Below are 14,048 nucleotides of genomic sequence, written 5' to 3' on the forward strand. Positions count from 1 at the left end.
ACAAAGCTTACTGAGGAGTGGTGATGGGTCACCACCATTCAAGTCACTCTACTTGAAGCCTTGCATCAGAATTCCTTGACTAGTATGGTTAGTTTTGTGTGTGTGTGTGTGTGTGTGTGTGTGTGTGTGTGTGTGTTTCTTTCTTGGCTTCTATTCATTTTGTGATTTGTCATGGAAACAGCTTGGGGCAAATTAAATTACATTGATTGGCTTTGCATATTTTGGCTACTTTTCCCTGAGCTTAGATTGGGGTCCCCTTTAACTGTGAGAACGAACATCATCAACATAGTCAGGAATTTAGTGTGTTTTTGACTAAAGTTGGACTTGACATTGATCCCAATGCCATTTTGTACATGTTGTCAGTCAGGAAAGCAATCAGGTCCCACTCTACTAATTGCCCTCTCTCATGCAACATGCACTGGCTGCTCTTGCCATTCTCTGTACACTATTATGTGTGCTCTTTCTGCAATACTTTTGGCTAAAGGGACTTCTTCACCTAACAAGTGCCCCTTTCCCCCCACACATCTCTCATACTTAAATAAATAGTTTTCATCTTTCAAGACCTTGGCTTCAACTTGACCTCCTTCATAAAGCTGTCTGAAGATAGAGCTATTCTCTCTTTCTCTCTCTGAATAGTGAATTCTGCTCAATTCAAATCTTTATGTTCATATTTCTCCCAGCTTTTTTAAGTTAGACTATAATTTTCTTGTGGGAAGGACTGCATATCTTATTTCTTTTAGATCCACTCACCTTTGTCTAGTACCAGGCATGTATTAAGTCTTAATAAATGCTCATGTATTAAATTATTTGTAATGTGTTTCATTTTTACCCAGTGATTATAAGAGTTGATATTTAAAATATGTCACTCCCTATATTTGTTTTTTATTGTACTGCTACAGATAACGGTTGTTACAATGAAATATTTTTAGTGTTTCAGGACCTCTTAATAAGCTTTATTAATTTAGTAATTTAAAATCTTATTTTTAATTTAAATTTTATTTTCCTTTCTTCATTTTCCTGGTTCCATGCTTGGCTGGCCCTAAGCCATGACTTTTAAGGATGTCATGGTAACCTGGCAGAGAATTCTTGGGTTAAAGTGTTCTTTCCTTCCATCCCTGAAATGTTTTATCAGCTGTTATGATATGCTTCTTCACCTTTTTTTCCCCCTGTAGTTTATCCCTGATGATAAAATTACACATTTTTCCCCTGGATTTTTACTATTCATTCTCCTCTAGGCAACATAAAGCAATGATATGTCTGATATATTTAGCATATGGTTATGTGTAATAACTTTTACTTTTTGACTTAACTCATTGATTATTAGTAATATTGCTTATGTTATAATTTGGTTATTATTGGGAAATGGTAATTGGCATGATTTATTCAAGCCAAGGAGCTCTTTATGTGATAAAAAAAGTGCAAAGGAAATATTTAATTTGAATAATAAATTACAAAATAATTATAAAACATATTTATTATTTATTAAAAAGTAAATATATTTATCACAAAACTACATGTGAGATAAAAATACATACTTTTGTTTGTTTTAGGAATCAAGCATTTTGAGTCCGGTGCAGGATGGAACAAGGAAACCTCAGATTGACAGCAATAAAAGCAATAACTACCGGATTGTAAAGGAGGTTAGCATGTGTCAGATATTTTTATTGGGTTTATATTTGCATGGCAAATAATTTATGTTTGTGTGTTCTATTTAATATCATATTCCTTGTATTTAATGCTTTTTTATTTTTAAAGATTTTGATTAGACTAAGTAAACTCTGTGTACAGAATAAAAAGTGTCGGAATCAACATCAACGATTACTGAAAAACATGGGAGCTCATTCGGTGGTATTGGATCTTCTGAAGATTCCCTATGAAAAGGTTAGTGGTTGGTTACTTTTTTTAAAAAAAATTTATTTTGATATGATGTCAAATATATAGCAAAGTTATGAGAATTTTTTCCCTGAACTGCTTGGAAGTCAGTCACCAAATTGATCAGCCCTGAGCTCTTTGGCATGTGGTTCCTACAAAATGGAAGCTCTTCTTTCTGCATAACCGTGTGACAACCTTCCAGCTCAGGAAAGAGCACTGACACTTTCCTGCCACTTAATCCTCAGGTGCTGGTCACATTTCTCTCATCATCTCAACTGTGTCCTGTTTGACAAAAAGACCCGCTTCAGAAATAGGTGCTGTTTGGTTGTCATGTCTGTTTATCTCCTCATGCTGGAGCTTTTATGACATTGACACTTTTGAAGACAGACCAGCTCTTTTGAAGACTGTTCCTTAATTTGGACTGACTAATGTTTCCTCAGCTATGCATCATTGGCAGGAACATAACAGAAGTGAGGCTAAGTTCTTCCACCACTTCCTATCAGGAGGCACATGATTTTGATTTTGATCTCATTATTCTTGGTGTTTACTTTGATCACTTGATTAAGGTGGTATCTTCCAGAATTCTCCACTGTGAAGTACTCATTTTCCCTTGGTAATTAATGAGTATTTTGTGATGAGGTTCTTCGAAACTAAATAAATACCCCATTCTTCATCAAACTTTTGACTTATTTTAATCTGTATGAACTTTCGGATGCTCATTTTATTCCATCGGTTGCAGTAGGCTTCTCTAATTATCTGTGTATTCTTAGATCATCCTCAGTCTGCCCAGTAGCATCCCTTTGAGCTAGCTTTTTTGCCCTCCAACCTCATTCTTTGAGTAGTTCCTTGGTTTTTGCACATTAAGATGTTTCCTTGCTCCAACCCTGCAGTCAGCCATTTCTTTAGGTGGCCCTGGTTATGTTTGAGGGAGAACAACAAGTAGAAGCAAAGTTCTGAGAACTAAGGGTACTTACTGCTTTTGGGGTTTAGTCTTTCTAGGCCTTCTAAGTAGACAAAGCCAGGGAACATATGTGTGTGTGTTCAAATAGCTATTCATTTGTTAATACTGTAAATAGCTAATATTCCATCACTGCTGCTACCTACTGCTCCATATGGACACACTCTGCCTCTCATTCAGGCTCTGACAGCCCCAGGGTGGATGCCCTCTTTATTTCTCAGGTGCCACCGTGCCATGCCAGGGCTCTCTGCTGGTGCAGATGTTCTCCCCCACTTGGACTTTCGCTCCTTGAATGAGATTGCTCCCTGATTCAGCTACTTTTTAACATGTAAACTTGTAAATTCTACCCTTCCTTAGGTGGCATAATTCATTCTGTGGCACAGAGTAAAATAAAAGAATTATTGAAAGGCAATGAAAGGTATTAAATCCTTAGCAATGATAATCCAAATTATTTCATCTTCGATATTGTCCCATGCGCATTGCACACGTGATCAAATCCCTTCTAATAATATAACTTAGTATTCAGTATTTTACTACTACATTATGTTTATAGATTCACTCAGTTTTAATAACTGGATTGTTCAAAAACAAAAAATGAATAAGAGGAGAATGTCAAAGAAATGTCAAATATCGTAGATCTGGCCCTGGTCTTCTCCTGTGTTGGCCAGCTTTTCAGTGGGAATTGAGTATTCCTATTGCTGAAGTCTCTTGAGGGTAGTAGATTTTGAATTGAAATCTCCTATTCTGAAGTTAGGAATGAAGTTTTTGGTGTCATTTACTCATCTAGTTAAATCATCCCTATTTTAAATGTGAGAAAATGGGCCTATTAATGATCTTAGGCTGTTTGTTTAGTTATAGATGACATAAATTATAGACTCTCAAATTAGGAAAAATAGAAAACATTGTTTTTTGAAACTAGTACTCAAAACATGAGTCCGTTTTATATCTCTGACACTGACTACATGACAAATTGGATAATCAACTACTCAGGAAAAATTTAGATGGTTTCAGTGATATTGTTGAAAGACTACTATTTAGAAGAGAACTTGGCATCCTTTGTGAATTTTGAGACTTAGAATTTCTTATTGAGATTTCTATAATTGAATGATACTGTTATGGGAGTTTGGAAAATGAGAGTGAATAAGGAAAACAACTTACAAGTACATGTGTTCACAAAGAAGGGGACCTAGAAAGATTGGCGTATAGAGGATATGAAAAAGCAAAGGGAAAAGGAAAAAAAAGAGGTGGAAATATACAAGGTAAATAGCAAAAGGCAAGGGTGGGGGCGGGGGAATGGTCCAGTTGAGATAAGGTCAGAAATATATCTAAAGAAAGAAATTTACCAGGGGGAGGGGGAATAGAGGAAAAGTGAGTGGAGAGAAGAAAGAGACTAGGGACAAGGCAAGAGAATGAGGGATGATGGATGCTGGGAAAAGCAGTAGGAAGGGAAGAGTTTGAGAAGGAAGAGGATCTAGAAGGTAGAGAAAGAGGAGAAAACAAGAAACAGAAAAATCCAGATATGTGGAAATACTGGGAAATAGAGCAAGTCCAAGAGAAGGGAGGGATGAGAAGGATAGGGGTGAAGCCGAGGAGGGAGGGCAGAGAGTAGGGGCCAGAGAGAGGGAGAAAGGCAGGACAGATGAGCTATGGGTGCAGAGGTGGGGAAGGAAGATACAGCTATAGGCAGACCTGGGAGAATGTAGTGGACAAGCAGAGATGTTGGGGAGAAAGAGAGAAAGCCTGAAACAAAGAGAACAAAGAGGGGTTGAGAGTGGAACAGAACAGGTAGTAGAAGGAGAAATAAAGAGAAGGTGAGAAACATCTAGAAGACAGTGGGGATGGGGGAGGCCAGAAAGGTCACAGGGGAAAGTGTAGAAATAGAAAGGGCACACGGGAGGGGGAGAATAACACAGTAGCAGACAGAAAACACATGTACAGACAGTACATGTGGGAAAGAATATACTTTTTCATAATATTTGGTATTATGGTCTATTTGTTTCTCTGTATCATCGCTACTCTTTCACTTACAGAACGATGAAAAGATGAACGAAGTGATGAATCTGGCCCACACATTCCTGCAGAATTTCTGTCGAGGAAATCCCCAGAACCAAGTTCTCCTTCATAAACATCTGAATTTGTTTCTGACTCCTGGTGTAAGTATTTTAGTGACTCCTACTGTTTATAGTATCTATTAGATTTGTTTTAGCAGCATCGATGAGTGGAATTTTATTAGTCTTTCCCACCTTATCTTTTTCCTTGAAGGAATTCTCTCCCTAAAAGTGGATATGTTTTATTTCCATTAAGGAGACATTCACAGAAACTTGAAATATTACATGAATTTTACCTGCAAGTGACAACTTTCTTTATATGTACATAGTTTAATGTTAGGGAAAAAAATGTGATAGAACAAAGAACAGCTGCAATGCCATGAGTGAGATAAATGTAGAAAACCCAAAAGTAGAGGTAACTCTGTAAAAGTGCGTCAGTGGATACTAGGGAAGAGCTAACTTTGAGTAATAGATAATTAATCTCAAGAATACCATTGTCAACATGTTGACCTTTATGATAAACTCTTTTTTCCAACTAAATTCCTTTGTGAGCTCCGTGTGCTTTTTTCTTTTTTTTTTTTTTTTTAAGATTTCATTTATTTATTTGAGAGAGAGTGAGAGAGATCACAGAGGGAGAGGGAGAAGCAGACTCACAGCTGAGCAGGGAGCCCAGTGTGGGGCTTGATACCAGGACCCTGAGATCATGACCTGAGCCGAAGGCAGAGACACTTAACTGACTGAGCCACCCAGGCACCCCAGCTCAGTTTGCTTTTAATGGTGAATGATCTCATTGCATTTTGTAGAAAGCTTGCCCAGGAAACTCACTATAGCTTTGCATAAAATATAAAACTGATCCAAAGCAGGGAAATGAGTCTAAATACTGGAAAATAGAAAATTGATCTTGTCAGAATTACAAGGGCACAATCCTTTCTGCTTAGCTCCTTGAAGCAGAAACCATGCGGCACATCTTCATGAACAATTACCATCTCTGCAATGAGATCAGCGAGAGAGTGGTGCAGCACTTTGTGCACTGCATCGAGACACACGGTCGCCATGTGGAGTACCTGAGGTTCTTGCAAACGATTGTAAAAGCAGATGGCAAATATGTGAAGAAATGCCAGGATATGGTAATGACAGAGGTATGTTCTCAGTTTGCATTTTAACAGCTACACATACATAATGTGCTCATGTATGTGTTTTCTGTTAATCTATAGTGTTTTAAAAAAACCACACAACATAGGTTTGGAAAATAATTTAGTTCCAGTGACTAAAGCAACAAGTATATTTTGTTGAAATCTAGTGAAGTAACATACCATTAAGTTGATTGTATAATATTCTGAGTTTACTTTTCTTTTTGATCCTTAATGAATTTGTGTACTTTAATTAGCAAGATTCTATGAAATGTTATAAGTGAGAATGCAAGTGACACATTTTATACTTTAAAATTTTCAGTATGTAACAGGATGTTTTATTTGTTTAATTTATTATTTTTTTAAAGATTTTATTATTTATTCATGAGACACACAGAGAGACACAGAGACACAGGCAGAGGGAGAAGCAGGCTCCATGCAGGGAGCCTGATTAGGGACTCGATCCCAGGACTCCAGGATCATGCCCTGAGCTGAAGGCAGATGCTCAACTGCTGAGCCATCCAGGCATTCCCTAACAGGATGTTTTAAATTCTGTTTTCCCACTGCCTTTTTTTTGCTCTGTTCCTGAGAGATAGAATGGGCGTTTTCTGCTACTATTTGCAGAAGGGTTTGAAGGGAATTAAATTAATTAATAGAAATTATCCATCAGTGATTTATGATATGTGGAATCTTAGCTTTTTAGAATAAGTTAAAAATTTAAGAAATACAAATGGTTGACGTCCCTCATTTATTTTGCTCTTTTCATTGTGATATTTGACATCAAGCGAGATTTATGCAATGAGTAAGTTACTCACCAGGAACCAACTGGTACTTTGGAGAAATTGAGCCCATTTGGGGAAATCATTGCTCTGTGACCTAATGGTTCTCTAAAGGCCTATATGGATAAGGCAGCTTTCAACCGAGGCTACCAAACAGTTATATAATAGATTATATTGATATGAGGTGATTTTCATAATTATATTCTTTCAATTTGGGAATGAGGGGAGGGGGGGGGCTTCTATATTGATATGATGTGAGTTCTTCCTGCCCCATAGATATCTTAAAATTTATTCAGCTTAAAGTCTTGAATTTTTTAATGTAAATTATTAAGCATTTTAAAGAACATTTTAAATTTGTAAAATCTTCCTTTTTCTTATCTACATTTACATTGTAATTGTTCTTCATTGCCTAGAAATGTGGGAACTAATTTGATTTTGTATTGTAATCATCAAGGAAATAATTAAAATGGAAAAGCAGTGAATAAAAATTAGCAAGGTTTATGGCACCGATTAGGGGAAGTGTTTTTATGTGGAAAGAAGTACTGTAATATTATATTGTGTTGATATATAATACATAATTTGACACATATACATTTTCTTTCAACAAAATGTTCAAAGCAAGCCAGTTGTCTTATTGATTTAAATCTGTTATCAGTTTAAATAAAATAGAGAAAAAATATGTCCCCCAAATATCTCCCATTGGGGTTAGAAAATTGGAACTGATAATTGTCAATTAGACATTATGGAGTTTGAGCAATAAAATTACCACCTGCTGGAATTCTCCACTAAAATTGCATTAACAAAATATGAAGGAAAATGTATATCCTAAAAGCCCCACTTATTCACTTGTTTCTCTCTCTTTTTTTAAGTTTTCTTTTTCTCTATTTCTCTTATCTCTGCTTTTACCTCCATTCCCTGCTGGTGCTCATAACACATGGAATTTCCAGATTCTTGTAGAGTGGCGTTTGACTCAAAGAACATACTTTTTTTATTCTGTCACTATTGAAGGGAGCTGGGGTATTTTACTCTGTTTTGGGAAAATTAGACTTAGGAGACTTCTTATATCTTAACAATGGCATCTTCCATTTGAAGGAGAGGAAAGTAGCTTTCTCGAAATATTCTGCAGGTTTAATTTCAGGGGGTAACTCACTGGTGAATAATTAGCTATCATTTATGCCATTTAATTCTTGTCCCCATCTACCTTTCCCATACTTCCCTGGCTGCTTTTGATAGTATTCATAAGTAATCACTTGGCACCTGACTAAAATCTTTTTCTGCCTTGGTAGAGTCTGTGTTTACAATATATATGTTTTTATGAAGAGATGCATGTGTTTCCAGATAGACCAAACTTTTGGCAGTAGCTGCAAAGGACGAACATTTGGACTGCTATGTAGACTCTCTTATTATCATTTCAGTTGATAAATGGGGGTGAAGATGTGCTGATATTTTACAATGATAGAGCATCATTTCCCATCCTTCTCCATATGATGTGTTCAGAGAGAGACCGAGGGGATGAGAGTGGCCCCTTAGCCTACCACATCACCCTGGTGGAGTTGCTGGCAGCATGCACAGAGGGGAAGAATGTCTACACTGAAATTAAGTGCAATTCCCTTCTGCCCTTGGATGACATAGTGAGGGTGGTGACCCATGATGACTGCATCCCTGAGGTAAGCCTGACAAAAGCTTGGCAGCCACAGAATTGTTATTGATATAAAATGCGTCAGTGCCAGAACTCCCCAAACTATTTATAATGAGATAATGTATTTAGTCAAGAAATTGTACTCAGCTATTTAATTAGGAAAATTCAAAAAAGCATAAAAAGTTTACTTTTTTAGTTATACAGGAGCTAGAAAAGATGATCAACTTTTTCAAAGTAGAGCCACTATAGTTTACTGGAAGCTGCTATAGGAATCTCTTAAATTCTAAGTATGGCGATGTGATGAAACTGAGATTTACTTGTAACCTCTGGTATGTTCTTGAGCATGTAATAGATGCTTCATAAATAATGTATGATCGCTGATAGGAGAGGCTAGGATGGTGCAGCAGTATCATCTCTTAGATTCTGTAGGTTTACCTTGCTTTAGGAATAAGTGCATTCTTGGAGATATGGACCTGCGTTTTGCTTTGTTTGCACATCATTTTTCCCCCTCTGTCCTTGTTTGGCTCTGATAATAGGGAAAAAAACTCATTAAAAACTTGTTGTCTGCCAACAGGATTAATGAGGCTTCCAGGAATGTACATTGCAATAATTCCTTTCTTTTCTACTGTTGTGGTATATTGTTGCAAAGTTCATAAATGTGTGATGCATTGAATTTGATATAAATCCAGACATTTTAAATCATAGTAACATGGTAACTTAAAACTTGTATTCACCTACTTCACTCCTCTTCATCCTTCATTTCTTGATTCAAACATTACTTCTATAAATAACAGTTTCCTGGCCTCCAATAATAGAGTTATAAGAGTCCTCAATTTGAAATTTGGCACTTGAATTTTGCTAACAAATGTCTGTAGCCTTTGCATCCTTTCCCAAGATGATAAACTTGATGAGAGTAGCAACTAGGTTGTTTCTATTTACCATTATATTAGCTGAGCCTAAGTCTATACTTCATAATATGTTTTGAATGAATGAACAAATGAATTAAAAAATGAATCAGGATCCTGGATCCATTCTAGGATTCTAGGTGTGTGACTGATTCCAGAAGATTATTTAACCTTTCTAATCTTCAATTTCCACAATTTTAAAGTGAAACAATTATAGTATGTATTTGAGAGGATTGCATTAAGTGAGATATTACATACAAAATGCTATAGGTGATTGGCATGTAGCAAACAATGAATAATAAGCTGCTGTCAAGATGATTATGATAATGCACTGAATGGCTCTGATGTCTCCCTACTCTATGTTCAGTTCTTGTCATAGATACCCTGTCTACTTTTTGACCTTAGTCAAATAGAGATAAGTACTAAGGTCATGAAAGCTGGCCTTGTACTCTTTATGGTTCTAACTTGGATTCTATGAATGCTTGGAATTATTTAAGTGGTTTTATGTGTGTGTGTGTATATATATATATATATATATATATATATATATATATATATATATTTGAAGTGGCTTATAGCATTCATCACTTATTTATTCATTCATTCATTCATTCATTCATTTAGAGAGAGAGAGAGAGAGCATGTAAGTGTGCAAGCTAGGGGGAGGGGTGGTGGGAGAGGGAGAGAATCCCAAGCAGACTCTGCACTGAGCACAGAGCCTGACCCAGGGCTCCATCTCTTGACCCTGAGATCATGACCTGAAATGAAATCAAGAGTTGGGCATTTAATAGACTGAACCACTCAGATGCCCCTTATCATATTTTCACAAGAAAGAAAAAGAAAGAAAAAGAAAGAAAGAAAGACAAAAACTGATCTCCATACTTTAAGAAATACTCCGTGTGGTGAGACTCATCTCAGTCCTTTATGAGGAATTTGATTAAATATGAGAAGGAATGTTACTACATCTTAAAATAATTTTTTTGTAAACTGTGAGCTTATTTCTTCTCAGAAATAGTAATTTAAATATTTCTGAGTGACAATAAAGTATTATTTAATCAACACATTTAAGCATTAGATTAGACGTCTCTTGATTGCAAAAGACAGAAACTGAACTTAAACGATTTAAATAAAAAAAGGGAGTTTTATTGGCTCCTGTATTTGGGAATTTGAAGGATAGTTGTTCTGATGAATCAGGAGGTTCAAATAATGTCAGAATTCTTTCCATCTTTTGTCTCCTTTTCCTTTGTGGTTCTTCTTTCTCTCCTGAGAATAATTGTTGTTCAGTCACCTGCAGAAGATGGGTTCTTGGGGTTCAAGTTTACCTTGTTCCACTTTAGTAATGAGAGAGAGAGAATGATAAAGAGAGAGAGGGACAGAAAGACAGAGTCAGAGAGAAGGAGAGGGGAGGGAGAGGAAGGAAGACAGGAAAGGAGCACATTTGACTCTCAGAGTCTCAACTAAGTCAAGTGTTCTTCCGTATACCAGTTTCTGGGCACAGGGGAATGGGCTATTAGATCAGGGCCTGGAGCGTTTTAGCAAAAGAAGGGAAATGGGAACGCTTTCTAGGTCTACATAAAACATGCTATCATCCACGATAGTGATTAACACAGATTTTACTTAACTTTTCATATTTAATATTTGAAAATGAACGATGAAGAAAATTCACTTTCTTCTGTATTTGAAACTTGCACAGGTTAAAATTGCTTATGTGAATTTTGTTAACCACTGTTACGTGGACACTGAAGTGGAAATGAAAGAAATCTACACAAGTAACCACATTTGGAAATTATTTGAGAACTTCTTGGTGGACATGGCAAGGGTGAGTTAAACTTTCACCATGAAATAACTACTTCATGCCTAGATTATTGATACGTATTTTGACTAAACAGTATTAAAGGTCTGGATGAAGATTTGGAATTAAACCCTCCAACTTTGGATGTAATCCATTACATTCAAAAAGCTGTGCATATGTTTCACAAGATTGTGAGATATAATGAGCTGGCATGCACAAAATACCAGCATAGTGTGTATAGAAACAAGGTGTCTGTTTCTACTTTTACAATGGCTATATCAGTTTGTTATTAAATGGAATTTTAGTGGCCTTTTTACATTGGTTGAGGAAGACATTGGCAGAGGTCAATTTGTTTTTAGCTTCTTATCATGGATGCAATTACAAACTGTAGATGGAAGAGATATAAGGAGGCCTCGACCCTTGCTTTCAGGCAGATAGGTGCTTGACCAGACTACCCAGAGCTTAGCATTGCTCAGTGTTGCCTATCCAGATTTTCCTTTGGGAGAGTGCTCCAGTAATTGAACCATCCAGTTTCTTCACTCGTTGGTCAAAATAGGTTCTGCTTTTTACTGAGTTCATTTCCTTTTGTTTAGCCTTTTATTTTGGATGGGCCATGTGGAGCTAGTTGGCGTTTTCTAGATATTGTTTTTGAGTAAAACTGAGTAAATGAATGAATGAATGAATGAAGAAAAGAAGGAAGGAATCTTCTTTATAGATAGCACTTAATTTTAGTTAGTATGTCTCAACACCTCCCCCCCCCTTTATGGTAAGTTGAATTGTCATAATATACAGGGTCTGTTATTTTAGGTTTTTTTTTATCTTTAGTTTTTCCCTTTGAAATGAGGGGACATGAATGTTCAGATAAGAATCTCACTAGTAAAAGAATGTATAGATAATCCTTAGACCTGTGATGGGCTGCCCTAGCTTTTTTGGTTCTCTACATTCTTGAGTGCTGGCAGCTTTACACAGGCCTTATTTAGATGTATTTTGGAGGAGAGGGATTAGTGAGGTCTACATTCTCACCATCTTATAAGAATGGATGCTGACTGTTATTTACTAGTTAACTGCCTCCCTACACCCTTTCTGGAAGGAAGGAAGACAAAAGGAATATAATAAAATATCTACTGGAGACTAAGACGTCAGGCTTGCAGATGAAATATGCTCATTTTACCCTCGATGTGGTATAGTATGAGACAAATCCACTATGTTTAAGCATGTGTGAAGTAAGGCAGTTCCTGTTTTACTTCATTTCTATAGAATGAAAAGCCATCATTACGTTTTGCAGGTAAACCAGCACCTGTGGAGAAATCACCTTGTTTTACACACGATTTTCATATCACTCATATTTGCCCCTGTGTCCTTGTGAAAGCTCTTGTATCTGATGGGCTGGAGGTATCTATAGAGACCTTGAAGTAAAGAATGGTTTATATGCCGATGACTGAGCTTTAAAATTGCACGTGCAGGAAGATATTAAAGAGATTATAGACTGATTTGCAGAGTTGCACAGTGCTACGGACTAAAGATAAGCTTGAAAAAGACCAAGGTCACATTCTAGACAGCATGAGCTACAAAGCTAAAAGGATTTTTATTTTTTAAACCAAAGAAAGCTGATGGTACCTGCCACTGGTTATGCCACCTTGGAAACATCCCTGCCACTGATATATTTATAAAGCTAAGATGTATTTTTTTTAAAGCATGCATGCTAGTAAAGGTTTTTATTTTACTATTTTGATTTAGTAGACATTTAATGTTATTTATTTTATAAAAGGCTTGAAGGGAATTTTGAGATCTTTCTAGTCTATTTACTCATTATAATGTCTAACCACAATAGCTTAGCTATACTGTAAATAGCATTTTTTTCTTTCCTTCTGGTTTCCCTCTTATTTATATTTTAAAACAGCAGATCTCTTATCCCCTTGCCAAGAATGACAAAGAATCACCCTTCCTATTTCAGGGAAGGAAAGAAAATCTGATTTTCCATTACTGGACTTTGTCTTTCTCCTCTTGAAGAGAGATTAAGGAGCCATCACACACTCAAATTCAAATACAAAAAAAGAAAATTGTTTGAATAAGTAGAATGTGGCCTTCTAGGCAAATTTTCAGTTGAGTAGATCAGTAGTTCTCAAACTTCAGTGAGGATCAGAATTATTTGGAGGGTTTGTTAAAACACAGATTGCTGAGCCCCACCCCAGAGTTTCTGATTCAGTAGATGTGAGTCTGTGCATTTTTAACAAGTTCCCATGTAATGCTGAAGCTGGTGGTCCAGGGACTAAACTTTAGGAACCACTGCAGTAGAATATGTAGTTTAAGAGTAGATACTTTAGAGGTATTAGCCAGACCAGAGTTCAAGTCTAGATTCTTTCACTTCCTAGCTCTCTTACCTTGAGCAAAGTACTTACGCCTCTGACTCTGAGTTTCCTTATTTGTAAAATGGATACTATAACACATTCCTCATAGGGTTATCAGGAGGATTCAATGAGATTATGCATATAAAGCTCTTAGCACATCTGTGGCACTTACTAAGAGAGCTGATAACATCATCTATTTCATCCACATCGTGGTAATATCACTGGTATTATTACAAGGTTATATGTAGCCTTTAAAGCAATTTCAACAAGCTTCCTCAATACCTATACCAAATAAGAATGTTGAGGATAACCAAAAGGAGGACCATCCAGTATAGGCAAGAACCAGAAAACATGTCTGTAAAATTGAACATGCACAATAATGACTTGACATAGAGATGGGCTAATTCAGAGGTTCCCATGAAGTGATGAAGCCTTGGAACAGCTGATTTAAATCATGAGAAATAGCAAAGGTAATATGAGGAAAGATGTGTGGCAAATTGGACCTAAAGAATTGTAGGATCTTAAGATTGGAACAGACTAGCAGTCATATAGTTTATGCTCTTCAGCACCTGCCTGT

General features: G+C 36.4%; 1 protein-coding gene across 2 annotated transcripts in view; it reads left to right on the forward strand.

The window, feature by feature from the left end:
• Positions 1-14,048, forward strand: part of ITPR2 (inositol 1,4,5-trisphosphate receptor type 2) — a 259,178-nt gene that overhangs the window by 207,499 nt on the left and 37,631 nt on the right. For both annotated transcript variants that reach the window (XM_072765722.1, XM_072765723.1), the window contains 6 exons: positions 1,551-1,640; positions 1,756-1,881; positions 4,861-4,983; positions 5,817-6,017; positions 8,203-8,454; positions 11,025-11,150. In XM_072765722.1, the coding sequence (XP_072621823.1) occupies positions 1,551-1,640; positions 1,756-1,881; positions 4,861-4,983; positions 5,817-6,017; positions 8,203-8,454; positions 11,025-11,150 (918 nt within the window). The remainder of the gene's footprint in view (positions 1-1,550; positions 1,641-1,755; positions 1,882-4,860; positions 4,984-5,816; positions 6,018-8,202; positions 8,455-11,024; positions 11,151-14,048) is intronic.

The sequence above is a fragment of the Vulpes vulpes genome, chromosome 8, assembly GCF_048418805.1.
Source record: "Vulpes vulpes isolate BD-2025 chromosome 8, VulVul3, whole genome shotgun sequence".
Classification (NCBI taxonomy): Eukaryota; Metazoa; Chordata; class Mammalia; order Carnivora; family Canidae; genus Vulpes; species Vulpes vulpes.